This window comes from Peromyscus maniculatus, chromosome 1, assembly GCF_049852395.1.
Source record: "Peromyscus maniculatus bairdii isolate BWxNUB_F1_BW_parent chromosome 1, HU_Pman_BW_mat_3.1, whole genome shotgun sequence".
NCBI classification, from domain to species: Eukaryota; Metazoa; Chordata; class Mammalia; order Rodentia; family Cricetidae; genus Peromyscus; species Peromyscus maniculatus.
The window spans coordinates 188,835,677-188,853,958 of record NC_134852.1 but is presented as its reverse complement, the minus strand read 5'-3'; the positions used below and the strand labels follow the sequence as shown (position 1 = coordinate 188,853,958).

General features: G+C 38.6%; 1 protein-coding gene and 1 pseudogene across 4 annotated transcripts in view; one reads left to right on the top strand and one right to left on the bottom strand.

Moving 5' to 3' along the window:
* Nucleotides 1–262: 262 nt before the first annotated feature.
* Hectd2 (HECT domain E3 ubiquitin protein ligase 2) overlaps nt 263–18,282 on the bottom strand; it is a 76,310-nt gene continuing 58,290 nt past the window's right edge. For 2 of the 4 annotated variants that reach the window (XR_013048277.1, XM_042262899.2), the window contains 10 exons: nt 17,232–17,339; nt 16,227–16,359; nt 14,830–14,918; nt 11,798–11,956; nt 9,315–9,389; nt 8,693–8,780; nt 8,501–8,607; nt 6,205–6,320; nt 5,609–5,752; nt 263–2,505 (listed from right to left, as the gene is read on the bottom strand). Coding sequence is in view for 1 of the 4 variants with exons in the window: in XM_042262899.2 (XP_042118833.2) it covers nt 2,385–2,505; nt 5,609–5,752; nt 6,205–6,320; nt 8,501–8,607; nt 8,693–8,780; nt 9,315–9,389; nt 11,798–11,956; nt 14,830–14,918; nt 16,227–16,359; nt 17,232–17,339 (1,140 nt within the window). In the remaining 3 variants the exon portion in view is untranslated. Of the gene's footprint in view, nt 2,506–5,608; nt 5,753–6,204; nt 6,321–8,500; nt 8,608–8,692; nt 8,781–9,314; nt 9,390–11,797; nt 11,966–13,741; nt 13,843–14,829; nt 14,919–16,226; nt 16,360–17,231; nt 17,340–18,282 lie in introns of those variants that run through there. The other 2 variants (XR_013048276.1, XR_013048275.1) reach the window with 2 other exon arrangements.
* LOC143271216 (U1 small nuclear ribonucleoprotein C pseudogene) lies at nt 9,521–10,950 on the top strand (annotated as a pseudogene).

The following is an 18,282-nucleotide window of genomic DNA, read 5'->3' as shown; positions in this document are numbered from 1 at the left end:
GCTGTATGTTTTAGCAATTTTCCTAGTCATAACATCTTGTAAAGAGCAGTATGATTTATATTTTACATCTATTCTTTTAATTAATCATCCAGTGTTTAAAAAATAAACTGAAGCCTGACTGACTGTATAATTTTAATATTTGAAAATGTTTGTACACAAATTAACTCAATACAATACAGATTTGTACAAAAGGACTGCTAAAAACTTATCATACAGAAAAAAAATAAATAGGTTTTTAAAAAAGGACAAGACAGTTTATAAATACTAATAAATACTTTTCAATGCTTTAATTTACTATGGCGGATACAAAACTCAAGAAATCATTAACAGATTGTATATTTAAAAAGCTACATGAATTTTCTAGCTGATTAAATTAAAATGTAACAGTAGTGGTTTTTACTTTTAAAATGAGGTATTATTACATTGTAAACAAAAACAGAGCATAAATATGTGACTAAGTAATTCATGGTTATAAATTTCAACTTAATAAAAGACAACAAAACTCCCCAGTATTTATGGACTTTGCCACTTGAGTTTGGCTTGCTTGTGTACTTACTAAAGTGACAAAACTATCATTACACACACATCGTTAGACATGCACACCAAGCCAACACTGTTTCCATGAGTCATCTCTAACAAATAAGAACTTGGTTTACATTTTACTTAAAACACTTACATCTGGTTTCGTATATACGAGTCTTTGTGCTTGTTAGTAGTAACCTACATTAAACATCGTACTTTCTAGTTTAAGCAGTACAAGAGAGAAGCAGTTTTATTTGCATATGAATGAAAAACAATGTATGAACCAAACCAAATGTGCCGTTAGCTGTCTCAGGCTTTCTGAGACTTGTAAGAACAATCTGTTTGGTATACTCAAATGGAAAAGCAGTCATCTGCAGTCTCGAGCAGTACAGGGAGGGAGTTCGGTCCTAGCAGGTGTGGGCGGGCTTCAGAACTGTGGGCAAGTTGATGAGTTCCTGTCCCCTTGAATTCTGCTGGTTGGGTGCAGGAAGCGGGACCACAGGGAAATGCCTCGCTCAGAGAAGACCTGGGCCAGGCAGCAGTTGCCTGTGGATCATCTGCTGGTACTAAATGCTGGTTTCATTCTTATTGCAAATGCCAACTTCAGAGTTTTCTGAAGAAAAGCTATCAGAGAATGAGAGAAGTCTTGAGATGGACATGTTGTAATGTGCTAATAAAACTGCTTCATTCGCTATCAATTGAAAAAAAAATCTGGGACTTATAAATGCAGTTTTTACATGCTACTTTATTAGAAATAGAAAACAAGGGTACTCTTGAATTTACTATATTTAGAATCCAGTGAAAAACAAACATTTTAGCCAAAATGTCAAACTTTTCTTTTATACCAAGCTAGATCATTTTGACACAAATGTTTTTATTGTATTTCACTTTTGTCAAATACCTTATTCTACATTTTCCAAAAATTAGTTTCCATGTAACTGGTGATCAAAAATGTAGATAAGTTGTACATCAAAATATATTAAGTGGCAGTTTTTTTGTGCTTGTAATTAACTTAAGTAGTCAATGACTAGTTCAGTCTAATTTGCTCTATCTTGATTTTTAAGAAGAAATGACCATTATACAAACATTACAGAATACTCAAGTAACCGATTTACCGCCAGTGAGCATGCGGACTAACAATACTTAAAAGAATATAACCTCGAATCCAATTGGTCTGAAAATACTCTTGTACAATCATCTTTATTGATTTGTAAAAGCTGTATACACATCTAAAACCCTAAATTTACTTTGTAAAAATAAATCTTTAGCAATAAATGGCACTATCAAAATCCCATGATTCTTAGGCTGTTATGTAGTTATTTACATGCTTTTCAGCAACAGTTGAAAAGATCTTATAGGACCCCAAACCAATATATCAAAAGACCCTGTAAACTGCATTTGCGATTATACCGTTGTTTACTGTTGTATGAAAATATGGCTACATGCTTTATGGTAAAGATGATGTAGCTATCTGCTCTGCTCCAGTGTGCTGCCAGCACACGTCTGCCACTGGGTTCCATCACGTCCTAACGCACTCTTACTGCACGTGGCTTTCCCAGTGGACACCTGTGACTAACTACATGTGGAAAACAACAAGATGCTATAAAAAAAGAGCACTGGACCCAGGCTTGTTTCTGCCATATGCTCTTTTCTTACTCTATTAATAAATTTCTGTTTTTTTTTAAAAAATCATGCCTTCACTACACATATTTCGCATTTGAGTAAAAAAAAAAAAACCCTCATTATTTTAAAAGTGGTGAGCTTTGTGAAAGTGTTCTGAAACAGAAACATGAAAATGTTAAAGGCACAATAAGAGGGAAGTAAATGCTACATATAAAATACTGTATTTCAAGTCTTCTAGGTTACTCAAGTCCAAAACCTTCTGAATTTGAGATTCCAATGATCAGTTTCTGTTTTAGATCTTTTTTGCTCTTGTATGGGGGAAGGCAGAGTTGATTGAAGCAGGTGTGTGCCACAGGTAACCTAGGGAAAAATAAGTTTTTAAGGAATACTGTCGTAAAACACACACAAAGTGACTAAGAAAAGTTTAAAAAACACTGCATATATTCACATCTTTTTTACTGTTATGTGATGACTCATCTCTTCTTTATTGGACAAACACTTACTGAATACTTAAGTATCAAGTGCCATTCTAGATAGCAGGACCATGTGACAAGACAATCAGTATGCCGGCCTTCACTAAACTCTAATTTGAAAAGCATTTTGTTTGGAGTCAGACAGATCCGAATTTAAATACTGTTTCCCTCACTTACCAGAGGTGGGGCTTTGTTGGAAGTGCTTAATATGTCTCCCATCTGTTTCCTCATCACCATGGTAAACTATGCACTTACATTACAAGAACAAGACTGTGATCTATGCAAACACCTAGCGAAGTAGCAGACACTATATTGTTATAGTTCAGTCTTGATTCTCAGAAAGTTAGGAAACGCCTTCTTTCAAAGCTGTTGTCCTCTGCACATGAAGCATTCAGTCCTTGAAATCTCTTGATCAGCTCCTGCAACATTTCACCTGGCTGACACTGTTATCTTCATTTGAGCTTCTAGAGGTATCTCAGATCCTTCTCTTTGGTTTTTATGATTCCACAGCACCACAATAGCTTTTAGTAAAGTCAGTGTGTAAAATGGAGAATAAACCAGAGAACACTTGAAAAGAATTTTGTATGATCAGAGCTCACACTGCAAGACCATACAAGAAGACAATCATAGGTCAGTAGTTATGGTTTATGGAGCCTCTGGCTTACACTAAGCACGGAGCATATGTCTGCTAGGCACTGCTTCATTTAAGCCCCAAAGCAACCTAAAAATGGTTGCTATCCCCAGTGTAGGGAGGAGGAAACTTAGAATGGGAATATACAGATCAAATATTCAAAGCTACAGAGCTGGAAAGGTGTAAGCTTGAGTTTCAAACCCAGTCTAGTGTGACTCCAAAGCCAGAGCTGTTTGCTATGATGGGAAGCTTCGCCATTCCCATTCAACACCGACCCATCGGTCTCCAACAGTGCGCCTTACAGAAGGACGGAAAGTCTTCCTTCAGATGGAACCCTGTCCTTGCCTTTGAAGAGTGCTGCCACTGGACGGGAAAAACGTCAAGCATTTCTGACAGTCAGATACATTTCACCAGTGGGAGGTTCCTGCTGGGAATCTAGAGTCTCCAGAGTCAGAACTAAGCCATGCCAGCTCCTAAAGTAATCTCTGAAGTAAAAAATAATTGGAGACATTTATATGTTGCCTGTGTATTAAAATATGCTATTCACATTACCTTTTAAATTGATCATATTTTTGTTGCTACAAATATTCCAAAAAATTTCTGTTGAACAAATAAGTCTTCAAATGCAAAACCTTCTCTTAAAGTTTTCTCATTTTAGATCTTTAAGTATGACTCATACAGAAATTTAATTGAATATAAATATTCACTTACGTTTTTAAATCTAATCTTTTCTTCTTTGTGTTTATTTTTGTTGTGGGGTAAGCTCATGTGCATGTGTGGCAGTACACACACTCATATGCACACACGGAGGCCAGAGGAGGATACTGGCTGCCTCTTCTACCACTCTTTGCCTTCATTTCACTGAAACAGGCTCTTTGACCTTAAAACTTGTCTTTTCTTTGATTAGGCTGGCTGTTACACAAGCCCCAGGGATCTTCATGAGTCCCTAGTCTTCCTCCATCTCATGGTTATAAGATGACGTGCCATAACTGGCTTTTTACTCGGGTGCTAGGAATCTAACTCAGATGTTTGTGCTTAACTGCAGAGCAACATTCTGAGCCGTCGGGTATAACTGACACAGGTTTTAAATATTCATTCAGTAACCACTTACTACCTGTGTGCCTACTCGGAGAATAAGACACATAGGCCCACCCTCTCTGCTGTAAGAGCTAAATGACTTCAATCTAAGGTCACACGTGAAAAAGGAATTTAATAAGGGAATGATGACTTTTTGGTGTTACAGGAGAAGACAACATTAAAAGGATCTTCATGAGAGGTAGCAAGCACATATCACATGCAAAGGGAACAAATCAGAGGATGGAGGAAGGCAGGCAGTGTGTTTTAGGGATGACACAAAACAGTGTGTGGGCGTGAGCAGAAATGATGGACCCTAGGAATGGAACTGATGGGGTAAAGCTACAATAAAACAACTAATGCCCAGTGTGTCAGGGCCAGAGCAGTGTCATGGAAAAGGAGTTGTATCGGAACCTGGGCAGCAAGGAGGCCTTAACTCAGCTAGGAATGAGGTGACAAGTAATAGCACCAGAGTGGTGGCACCTGGAAAGCACAGGGCCAACTCAAGTTCTAAAATGAAAGCACTGAGAGAGGATTTGAGAAATGTTCAACCACCATAGGGCAAGGGTGATTATAACGAAAGCTGTCTTTCGAAGGACTTTTTGAAGCCATAGAATACTGGATGAGGAGTAAAGAAGACTAACATTAATTGCCCATTACACTATTAGAAAGCTGTTTAAAGTCATGGTTTTTATCACTTCACATGTGAGGAGCATGAGCTTTAGAAGATGCAAGTACCAGAACTTCAAGTACTAACACACAGTTATCTCTGCCCCTTCCAAGAGCCTCAGATTCAGATAGTTCCTAATTACAGAAATCATTTATACAAAGATGAGCACTAGACAACATCTACTACTGAAAGAGACCACAGAGCAATCCTTGACCCAGCCATGTGAGAAGCAGACGGAAGGGAATCACCAACAGAACTGGAATGTGTCAACACTGCCCGGGAACTTTCAGCCACAGTCTCTTCCATTTCAAGGTCACATTGACCCTGAAGAATTTTACATGACAATGACTTCAGACTAAAAGACTCTTTTGATTCCAAAATTAGTAATAAGTTATATATTAAAAATAAAGTTATAGCCGGGCGGTGGTGGCGCACGCCTTTAATCCCAGCACTCGGGAGGCAGAGCCAGGCGGATCTCTGTGAGTTCGAGGCCAGCCTGGGCTACCAAGTGAGCTCCAGGAAAGGCGCAAAGCTACGCAGAGAAACCCTGTCTCGAAAAACAAAAACAAAAACAAAACAAAAAAAAAAAAAATAAAGTTATAATGCAGAGTTTACCAGTTGGTAGAAGTTTCATTCTTTGAAATTTTAAAGTTCAAATCAGCCATCCCTCCCACAGGCACTCTGTCACTTCCTGTAGTAAAATGTAGCAACTTCTTCTGAAGATCAAGAGGAAATCCAAGCACAACATCCCAGAAGTATCTACAGAAGGAGATTGACACAATGACGCAATCCTAATTAACTTGAGACTCTAATAAAGTAAATTCCGAGAAAGTTTCTATAACACATGTGTTTGATAATAGTATAAAACAACATTTTATAACATTATTTAACTAGTGTAACAATGGGTAGCATAGAGCTTGTTTTTTGTTCTCTATATAATCTAAAAGTCTTATTTTTCAACACAGTGCCAGTAAAATTCTATTTATAAATTTAGCATATTTGAAAAAAAAACTCTATACTTTGATAGAAAGTTATATAATTTTCTCCCAAGGGAATTGCTAAATGCATTCATATTTTAGTATTCTCTTAATTTTAGAAATGAACTCAGACAGGGTGGACTGCAGAACATTTAACTTAAGTGACTGGAGAATTCTAAGTTATACAAAAAACCAACTCCTATGACCGCAGCATCCGAAGATGAAGGAGCTCACCGGATAGTCGGGTCCGTTTTCGCATAGCCATCGTACTGAGTACTCCTCTGCAGAGCATGCATATCCAGTTCAGGACTGCCACAAACCAGAATTTCAACTTCTTCTGGACGAAGCAGCTGTCAATAGTCATAAAAGTCATAATTAAAAATGATGCTCTTAAATGAAATTTGAACAGTTTTAATTGTATAATCAAATCATAGAAATCATGACATTTTTTAGTAAATCAAATAATTTTTGTTGAAGAAAATGCTTTTCATTCATATTTTCCTACTATAGCAAGGTATTTTGTTTCAAAAGTTTACATCTTATAAAAAAGTAATTAGCAGTCTGCTGGAAACCAAGGGAACAGCTCGGCAGGAAGCAAACTCACTCTTCTGGCCCTCAGCAGGGAGCACCAGTGTGCACTGCTCTGCCGCCCTGCAGCTCGGCGGGGAGCACCAGTGTGCACTGCTCTGCCAGCCCTGCAGCTCGGCAGGGAGCACCAGTGTGCACTGCTCTGCTCATCCTGCAGCTCGGCGGGGAGCACCAGTGTGCACTGCTCTGCTCATCCTGCAGCTCGGCGGGGAGCACCAGTGTGCACTGCTCTGCTCATCCTGCAGCTCGGCGGGGAGCACCAGTGTGCACTGCTCTGCCCGCCCTGCAGCTCGGCAGGGAGCACCAGTGTGCACTGCTCTGCTCATCCTGCAGCTCGGCAGGGAGCACCAGTGTGCACTGCTCTGCCGCCCTGCAGCTCGGCAGGGAGCACCAGTGTGCACTGCTCTGCCCGCCCTGCAGTTCGGCAGGGAGCACCAGTGTGCACTGCTCTGCCGCCCTGCAGCTCGGCAGGGAGCACCAGTGTGCACTGCTCTGCCCGCCCTGCAGCTCGGCAGGGAGCACCAGTGTGCACTGCTCTGCCCGCCCTGCAGCTTGGCAGGGAGCACCAGTGTGCACTGCTCTGCACGCCCTGCAGCTCGGCAGGGAGCACCAGTGTGCACTGCTCTGCACGCCCTGCAGCTCGGCAGGGAGCACCAGTGTGCACTGCTCTGCCCGCCCTGCAGCTCGGCAGGGAGCACCAGTGTGCACTGCTCTGCCCGCCCTGCAGCTCGGCAGCACCCGTGCCCTGCAGAGCGCGCACTGAGTCTGCTCTGTGAGCCCACCAGCTGTCCACCTTTTAGGAGAGTTTGTCCTCACTTAGAGATTAGATCTGAGAAGCAGACAGTGCTATGCCATTTAATTTGTATTTTCCCCTTCTCTATCCTCCCATTATCAGAGTTACCGCTTAGTTAACTTTGTTAGGTAACTTATTCACCGCTCAACAGTACTTAGTTAACTTAGTAAGGTAACTTAGTTACCGCTCAATAGTACTTCTTTTTCAAAGGCACTTTGAGCCAACATGTTAAAGCAGTGGTTCTCAACCTTCCTAATGCTGTGACCCTTTAATATAGTTCTTCATGTTGTAGTGACACCCAACCATAAAATTATTTGTTACTTTTTAACTGTAATTTTGCTACTGTTATGAATTGCAATGTAAATATCTGGTATGCAGGATATCTGATATGCAACCCCCGTGAAAGGGTTGTTGGGCCCCTAAAGGGCTAGCAATGCTCAGGTTGAGAATCACTGCTCTAAAACAAGCTGGAAAGAACTAGGCTACTGCCCCCAAAGTCACCTAGATAGTCCCTTTCTTTCTTCTCTAAAAACAACTCAAATGAAAGGCCACTCCAGCCTCTCATGATAGAACAAAAGGGACATGTGGGAGGCATGATGGCATGTGCCTGGGTATATGAGGGGAAGGAATCATACGATATTTACAATATGGCATTCTAACTCCAGTTACCACGTGAGTCCACCATGCTTCTGGAGATGAACTAAAGACCCAAGGTTGCTGACAGACCCTTGAGTAGGCAGGGAACACGCTCCTTACTGAGTGAGAAGTGGCTTTGCCCCTGGAGCGAGGCATTTACTCTCCTCTGTGCTTGGCTCCTGAATTTTAACATCGACTTACAGCTTTTAAAGTCCTAATTTAAGGCACAGCAGAAGGAAGAAAGATCTGAAGTCACGTCTCTCTCTCTCTCTCCTCTCTCTCTCTCTCTCTCTCTCTCTCTCTCTCTCTCTCTCTCTCTCTCTCTCTCTCTCTCTCTCTCTCTCCCCCCCCCTCTCTCTCTGAGAAAAGCTGAAGCAGGAGCACTACTGTTATATCTATTTTTTAAAAGTAGAAAATGTTTTCTAATTTTAAAAGCTCATCTACCAAGATACTAAGGAATTATCTGTTATACCATCACAAAACCTAATTGAAAGCTTAAAAATGTAAACTCACCATTAGGGCATTTGAAGCACACACACTATGAAATCCACAATAAAATGCAGCAAACTGCTTATAGATAGATTTGTTCAAAAGGAAGTCTGTATAAAGCTGTACGTATTCTGGAAAGCAATTTCACATCTGTTACATAGTCATAGTAAATGAAAAGTACTAATTCACTGCAATTAAAAATGGCATCTAACTTACCTTTTCTATTCTGATTGGTAACTGGAATCTTATCACCCCCTGGCTTTAAGTTATAGGACTTAATTATTCCAAATTCTTCTTGAAAAACCTGATGGGCGATACCACGACATGTTTATTGGTACTGTTGATGAACACTGGGCTTCAGTGAGCAGATCTGTATAACAGTTCTGTCCCACCCTGTAAACACACAACTGCCGAAAGCCTCAACCTTTTGTCTATTTCCTGTATTGGGGTGATGTAGTAGGCTAACTTCGGTAAAAAAGCCAATTAGTCATAGGAATATGCACCTGCCCAGCGGAGTGCCATGCTGCGATGAACTCATTTCCACATGCTTATCTGCATGTGTCTGCTGCACTTTCTCTGTGACATTATAGCTTTGATCCTTTTAAAATGAACTGAGATAGGGTCTCTCTGTGTAGCCCAGGCTGACCTCAAAATCCCAGTTCTGCCCCGAGTCCCTGAGTGCCAGGACCCTGCTGCACTGCTACATGAGACGTAAGGTCCTTGTCTTGAGATTCTGTGTTCGTTAGTCCTTGTTCACCCAACATTAAGCGTTTAGTAACAAACGGCATTTTCATAGTAAGATTTACAGCTGACAGACAGCGCATGCTCTCATCAGTACCTGGAATGTTGAGTAGAAATCTTCTTCAACGTTGCCTTCATATGATAAGAGTTCCTTTAATCCATGGGCCAATTCCTGTGAAAATAAATCTGTCACCTGTCTTTTACAGTCAACTAGCATTCCTTCAGAGTGTAGGGAGACAGGCTGTGAGTTCCTTATCCGTGAGACTGCAGAGCAAACTCATATTTAAGACAAATAGTTAAGATATGATACTTGTTAATGATTTCTACCATCCACAGCTTGGAAAAATTGAAGTCAACCAGGAAGGAGTATCTAGTTCATCCTGGAGCTCTAACCTACGGCCCAGTCTTCAGCAAGCAGGTGCTGAGCTCTATGATTTCCAGTGTGATTCCTGGCTCTCTGCCACATCACTGTTTGTGGGTTTGTAGTGCTTCTCACTTTCAACTTATATATATAGTCTTAAAAATGTGCTACTATTTTAGGATGCATTGTTTAAACATTAGACATACAGTTCACATATGTTAAGGGCTTATACATTTTAGGTATCGTATACTCCTCTCCCAAGAAAAGCCTGAGAATGCTGGAAGAAATATTTTCTTACAACTTCAGTTATTTATGAACAAGAACTTAACAGCAGAACTGGCTCAATGCTTCATTTTTTTTTCAAGCCTCATGAAAAATTACTTTTAATTTACATTAAATTATTTGAAAAGATAAGTAATGTCATGGGTTGCAATAATCTTATATACTTTACATAATAAAATTCTATTCCATTAAAAGCATAGGAGTGAGGGCCTGAGATTTGGCAGAGTGGTGGGGATTTTATCATGACTACTGTGATATGTATATTACCCATGACCACCAACTGTAAGAAGACACACTGCAGTGGCAGGATACACAGAGAATGGAAAGTCTACCACCAGAAATGGATGGAAGATTACAGTGCGAATTCTAATTGGTCTTAATAATAAAAACCCGGAGCCAGATATTGGGGTAAATGCTGAAAGGTTGGAGAGACAAAGGAGCAAGCCATAGCCTGAAAGGGGGGTGAGTTCCTGCCTCCTCCCGCCTTATATTCCTTTTTCTGCCCAGCCACATCACTTCCTGTCTCCAGGAATTCCTAGTGCTCGAATTAAAGGTGTGTGTGCCCCCCAAGTACTGGGATCAAAGGCATGAGATCCCAAGTGCTGGGATTAAAGGTTTGAGCCACCACTGCCTGGCTTCTGTGGTTAACTAGCGGCTAGCTCCACACTTAATCTCCAGGAAAGCTTTATTTGTTAGAACACACACACGCCACACATTTTAGGACAGCCATTTATTCTTCGTCCTCAGAAGAGCAGGCCCAGAACCTGACAAAACAATGGCTGCATTTCAACAAGGAATGGTATCTCCAGCTCCACCCTCTGCTCCTCCCCCTGCAGGGAAATAATCCTAATTCTCCCCAGTCTCCTGTGTCCTCCTCATCTGTATGATGCCCGCACCCCACATGGGAGGTCCTCCTGTGACGCCAACGATAGGCCCTTCTCCTGGGATGATGTCTATGGGACCTGCTCTTGGAATGAGGCCACCCATGGGAGGCCACAGGCCCATGATGGCCAAGTCTCCAGTGATGAGACTGCCTGCTTGCCCCATGAGGGTGCCCACTCATCCTGGCATGACTTGACCGGACAGATAACAGCAGAGGGGCTTTATCAGTTTTGTGGTACTTGTTCTGTTTTGCCAGAAGATCATGGTGCTGCATCTAAGTGTTTTCTAGTGGCAAGACAAAGGAGACGTTTCCCCACTCCTATCAAAGAGAATAGCCTTGGATGGGAGGAGTGGGGTTAAAAAGAGTATACTTTTTACTTGTATTGTGAAATGTGAAAATAAAATTGTCAGTTTTTTTTTTTTTTTTTTTTTTTTTTTAGTGAAAGCACGTATTTTTATACAAATCTAGCCTGGTAGAGACTTGATATGCCTATCACCATTAAGAAAGATTTATTTTAAATTATGTGTATTTGTGCAAGTCTGTTTATGAGTATATGCACATATGTGCTGGTGTCTCCAGAGGCCAGAGGTGTCGGATCCCCTGGAGCTGGCATTACAGGTACTGTCAGCATCCTGATATGGGCACCAGGACCGACCCTAGTTACTCTGCAAGAGCAGTAAGTGCTCTTAACTGGTACGCCACCTTTCCAGCCCATCGTCTGTTTTTAATTATTAATTAAAAAATCCTATTATTCCCATAAGGACATTAGTGTTCAGAGGTTAAATAACTCACCCAAGTTCACAAAGCCAATAGGTGGCATGGTCTGGATTCAAATCAATGCCCATCAGACCTATAAATCTGTTCTGTTCTGTAAGAGCTTAAGTACACTGCAAAACAGGTGACTATCTCCACACAGATGTGGTGGGGGCTGAAAGCAAGACGGAGAAGCGGTCTACAAGGGAAGCCCTCTTTGAAAGTGAGAACAGCGTTAGAAGACTGTACAAAGAGAGGCCTTTATCATGACATGACTACGAGATGGTAAGAACATACTTACAGGCATAATCTGACACAAGTCATCAATGGTAACACTGCAGATGCCGACTGGTGTATTCTGATCACTAGGGACGATGGGAGGGCTCAGTAACTTCCTGTAACAGCAGGGAGGAAAACGAATATCCAAGGTGATGCTGTTATAAACAGCTAGTCCCATGAGCTACGCATACTAAATGTTAAGTATTAACATAAAATCCATGACAACAACTGAGGCCTGAATTATGCATCAGCCTACTTCTTACATACTTCCTTCAGATCTAACGCTGACTTTCTAATTAGTTCAACACACCTCTCTTCTTTCCTTAATTTCCCTTTATTTACATACTATAATTCTTGATTAACAAAAGTCATGGGAAAACGTGTTGTTTTAATGATTTTTTAAATCTCACTTTATAGGCATTCATATAAATTATTTAATATATAAAAATTGCTAAATTTAAGCAAGCATGTTGGTGGTTTTCTAAGCAGCACCAAGCGTTTTATTCACTGCAGAATACAGCACTGATTTTAGGAATTGCCATATTCAGCTATTTAAAGCTTAAATAAGACTGTGTTAAAGGAGCTGGAATGAAAAAGCATATGGATCTACAATGCTGTTAATGCGATAATAGTGTAAGTAGACTCATCTAAAACGTGAAGGGCTCTAGTTCAGATATCTTATTTATTGTAAAATTTGTCTACTTATATAGCAGAAGGTAACATCAATTGCTGAAAGAGGGGGTCTAAATCAAATTTCTTAGTATTTAAATGGTCAGTTATCATATTAAAGTTACTTAAAAAGTAATTCATTTTATAGATTCAAAAGGAAACCTAAACACATGGGCCTACCAAATTGCTGTAAACAATCTGGAATACTGTCAGTTCAATCTGCAAGGGCCAAGTAAGGCCTGGCGACGTAAGAATAGCTGCACTGTTTTCTAAGGAACCATGTAGGCTGACTAGTGTGTGGAAGGAGACTCCTGAAAATATGTTCAAATACACTTCCATAATCGGGATAGTAGTAATAATGATGATAACCATAATACTACAGCATTATAACTATAATTTATAATTCTCTACTATGGTGATAACTTCTAAACATTTTTCATTTAAAAAATGTAAATTCCTAAAACCTAATCTACAGCAAGGAAATAGGCTAAGAGGCTTTAGTACAGAGCCCTCTCGCATACTAAAATACTTCACACTAAATCAACCTATTCTGGTTGAGACAGGGATGGGGTCATTTTCTGTTGGCGTCACTGAAGTCTGTGCTGTGAACACTGAAAACCTGCACTGTGCTATAGTTTGCTACTCTGTTTCAATGTCCTTCTTGGTATAGGCAATTCCACTTTTAAAATGTCACTGTATTAATGCTCTTGATGTAATCTTTACAATATTTTACCATTATTTTGTGCTTTATTGCTTTATTTCTTGTAAACACCAAGACCTTACCAGATTTAAAAATAACTGTAATCAAATACTAAATAATTGTGTGAGTATAACTTTAGACACATTTGTTCAACATGAAATATATAATATATAATATATATAATATATAAGGACATGCTTACTATGGTCTTTTGGGTAGTGACTGAGTAAAACCACCAATATTGTGAAGCAAGATGACTGCAATTCACAACTGTATGAATAGTGTCATTTCAAAAGTGTAACAGCTGTCTTTATTAAAAAGATTAGGAAGTTAAAATACAACTCTGAGCTGTGACCTAGGAACTGCAAAGCATGATAACCACATGCACCAAGAAGTCCAAATAGGTCAAGTTAGTCAAAAGTGCCAGAGAAGTGGGACCCTCTCCCGTGAGAACTGTAAGATCCATGCACGTTCAGCATTCTTGGATACTGTGGAACTGGTGCTCTGGACCTTAGATATGACAATCTATAAAGCATCTCAAATTAACTTCCTATTCAATGCGCAGTTTTGTTTCCTGTTACTTTTTGTTTCACTTACTCTTTTAACTTCAAATACATCCTCAGGATTTAGTTACAATAAACGCAGCACAGGATTTATATGGGTGGATGCTCAGGATTTCCTGTGCGGCCAGTGTGATGCTGCTGTATAGCAAGTCCGTAACTACTCAGCCTTTTATTTCCCTCCTTATCCTCTCCGTTTAAATCCCTACCTTTTCTGAGAAGACTATAACAGCACATCTTTCCCACCTTAGGACCCCACCACACTTATTTCATGCTAATCTTGGTTTTAATGACGTCACAAAGCCCTTAGTACTTATTAATGCCATGCTGCATGGTCCTCTGGCTGAGAATAAACGACCCCACACTGAAGGTCATCTTTTTGTTTACATGCTACACTTCTCAAAGTTGAATTTTTTTCTCCTTTAACCCACACATCTTCAGCACTTGCTCATCTATTTCCTCTTCCTGCATTTTCCAGACAATTATATTTCTTGGAATTTAAAAAGCTAATGTACAAGGCATCTTGTCTGCTATCTAACATCTCTTTAGCTCTACCAATGTAGGAGTAAATTACACAACACACTGAGACAGAGATGAGAGGATGATAAATGGATTCATAAAATTAAAAAGTTGTAAAATAATTAGGTATGTTTAAAATATTCCCCATTGTATTTACTTGTAAATTTTTTAGGGTCATCTTCTTCATGTCTCAGGATTTCAGGGTACATAAAAAAAACCAACCTAGGTTTAATTCTTGTAATTTCAATTTAGTAAACTGAGTAACTGATCACAAAAAAAGAACAGAAAATACTTTATTAAAATGGAAAATACTCTAGATTTTAAAAATGTTTTAAATGTTTAATAATTTTGATATTTAAATAATCATTTTGAGGTAAAAGGGAAAAATTTAAAACTCAGCCATTTTCTTTAACATATTGAGACTATGGCTATGAAGGTGTGATATTACATATTACACAGATTAGAGAAAATCTAATTACTAAATTTGATAATGTTTAATTTTCTAAACCAACATTTTTCTAAAATACAGGTTAAAAAAAAAAAAACTTAAAAAAAAAAAAACTCCCTAGTCTAGTAGCACCTCCTAGTGGAAAGTTTAAAGGATACAATTCCAACCAATCGGAATTCAGAATAGTTATCACACTTGAAACTGCTAAACCAATGGCAGTTCGAATCCTTGTGGTATGTAAACATGCCTGCAAAGAGGAAACACAGTTTGTCCACACTACAAAAAGCACTGTTAAAATACATATACATATGATATCTACTGAAAGCTAACCACTCTAACAAGTTGTGTTACAAATCATCTTTCATGTTAAAAATTTCACAGAAAACATCTGTACATCTTAGTAAAATATATTAGAAGGCATTTTATTTTTCTTTGATATCTTGAGTTGAGAATAAAAGTTATAAATTAATCAGATAACTTCATAAAAACTATAGTGTTATAGCTTATGAACACACTAAATTTTGGTCATCATCTGCACACTTCAATCTATCTTTGGCATCCCTATGTCATATCACCAGAAAGATTTTTACACATACACCTATGTTATCTATAATATGTATGATATGTGTACCGTATAGAATATAGACATTCTCCTTTGAAGGAAAACATTCAATAGACACTAATAATTTTGTAGGCAGTTCCTCTAAATAAATAAAATAAAATTTGAAGACTTCTGTCCTTAAAAAAAATTAACTTGTGAATTACTATTTCTTTGTGTCTTTCTGTGCTATACACATGTGTGTATACATGTGTGTATGTGTGTACTGTGTGTTCACATGGTCATATGTGTGTGCATGCTACAGGTTAATGTCAGGCATCTTCCTAAGTCACATTCCACCTTATTTTTTTTTTTTTTTTTTTTTTTTTGGTTTTCCGAGACAGGGTTTCTCTTGTGTAGCTTTGCGCCTTTCCTGGATCTCACTTGGTAGCCCAGGCTGGCCTCGAACTCACAGAGATCCGCCTGCCTCTGCCTCCCGAGTGCTGGGATTAAAGGCGTGCGCCACCACCGCCCGGCCACCTTATTTTTGAAACAGAGTCTCCCACTGAATTTGGAGTTCACTAATTAAGCTAAGACTAGTTATCTAGCAAGCTCTAGGGACCTACCCATCTCTGTCTCCCCAGTGCTGGGATTACAGAGGAGTGATCCCAGTACCTTGCTTTTCACATGAATGCTGGGGATCTATGTTGAGACCCTCAGGCTCACCCAGCCAGTGTTTTACTGACTAAACTATCTCCCAAGAACACAGATGTCTATTTCTTAAAATGACCCACTATTTAATGAAAGAAGTTTCACAAATAAGTATAGAAAAAAAAACTTATGGGCTTGCTTTTGAATTTTGAATATTCAACAGTACATTTTCATGCATTTGGTTTATTCAAGAGATACAAGGTTATCGCTGTACAAGTTCTTCATTTATAGCTGATGAGAATGTCAGAGCTGCTACTGAACTCTAACAAGCCTGGGAGACACTGGTCACACACATTACATACTCACCATAATCTGGATGGAAAATCTGGCGAATTAGCAGAAGGAACCATTCTTTAGTCAAGCCACCCATATCCAAACCAGCTTCACCTACAAATGTAACCTTCAACTTCTTCTTCAAGTCTGCTCTTTTCCGGGTTAACTATTTGAAGAAGTTTAGTAAGTGAGAACAAGGGCAATGAAAAGGGAATTCATTTATTTTTTAATTTTGGGAACAATATTAGGCAGACTTTAGCTTATTTTTACTTCCATCCATCCACCCACCCACCCACCCACCCATCCATCCATCCATCCATCCATCCATCCATCCATCCATCCATCCATCCATCCCCCATGTTGCCAGACATGATAAGCTAGGTATTATTATATTTGTTTTATAGATTAGAAAAAAGAATTAGAGGTCAGATGCTTAACAAATGTTACAATCCCTAAAAATCATAGTGCATCCAAAATTTTAATTTCATAGACAATAATATAAAATAACTTCTTATGCCCTTTTTCTCTTTCAACACTAAATTTAAAAAAAACATATGGATATGATAGTCATTATCTTGTCTTAACTTCATGACGGTCTGACTGCAGTATGTACATGTAAGAAACTCTGCTATATACATACATGGATCAATGTTTGTGTGACTCTAAATAGGCCCAATATACCCCTAAAGGTCAGACCTGTAAGTTTACAGATGAGCAATCTGAGGTCTGGAGATTTTAAAATGACTCGTTACACACCTAATCAGAAATAGAGATGGGTGGGTCTAGAATCCAGGTGGCATACTAAGAAACATGAATGATGCATTTAAGTATTCTACATCAACTCCTCTAAGGAATTAATCAACTATTAATAAACATTAAAATGAAATAAAGCTTATTGATACAAAATTTATCTTAACTGCATCAGAATTTTTGGAAGCATATATATTGGCACATAAAAATAATAACTTAATAAAATTTTAGTAGTAAGTCACATAGTTGAATTTATTTTAATCATTGACATTTTGGAATAAATTATACCTCATCAAGTGAGTCGCTAACCAGATGTGTCCGCCTTACTTTCATATTTAGGAATAACATATTCATGTCAGGTCTTTGTCTTCGAGATACTTTATCCACCAGACTTTGCTAATTAAATAAGAAAGCAAACATTTTCACTTTTACTTAAACTATAATTTCATTTAAAACACTTTAGTCAAAATAGCTTAATTCTTGTTTATGCTATCTCTCATGTAAATAATTTCATAAAGCAATTACATACATTTTAGCTTATGAAACATTATTGTTTTATTTTGGAACAATGGTATTAAACTCTCGTTCAACTTTTATAGTGAGAAGGCTGCACTGTAATTTCCCCAGGCTCAGTCCTTCAAAAGTAAAGTTTTCTGTGTAATAAAAGGGGCACATTTAGCTAGGCCACATGGCACATGCCTTTAATCCCAGCACTCTGGGAGGCAGAGGCAGGTGGATCTCTGTGAATTCAAGGCCAGCTTGGTTTACAAAGTGAGTTCCAGGACAGCCAAAGCTTCGCAAAGAAACACTGTCTCGAAAAAAACAGGAAAAAAAGGGGGGAGGGGAACATTTAAACCAATTTAGTTATTTCTAATAATAAACTCAGGCTTAATCTATTTTAGATAGTGAATTTATTCTAAAAGAATAGTCAACTTCTAGAAAGTAAATTAATGTATCTACCGTGTCAGAGTCTTTAGCAATGTTCAGACCTTTCACTCTAATACTTCTGCTTTTGGAAATTTTAAAGATTAGAAAAAAATTATTCCACAAGATATTTATAAAAATATTATTCATAAAAGCAAAGCTTTAGAACTATCCTAAGTAGATCTAGTTAATGGAATATAATGCAACTACTAAAACTGAGTAGGAAAACTGTTCAAACAGGGATCAAAATTACGTATATAACACTGCTTTACCTCTGCTGATTTTAAAGACTACCAAAAGAAAATTTACCAAACTGTTAACAACAGATATATTGAGTGATACAGATATGAAAGATTTGAAAAATGCATTTTCATGTTCTTCAAAATATAAGCACTGAGTATATAAAAACCAACAT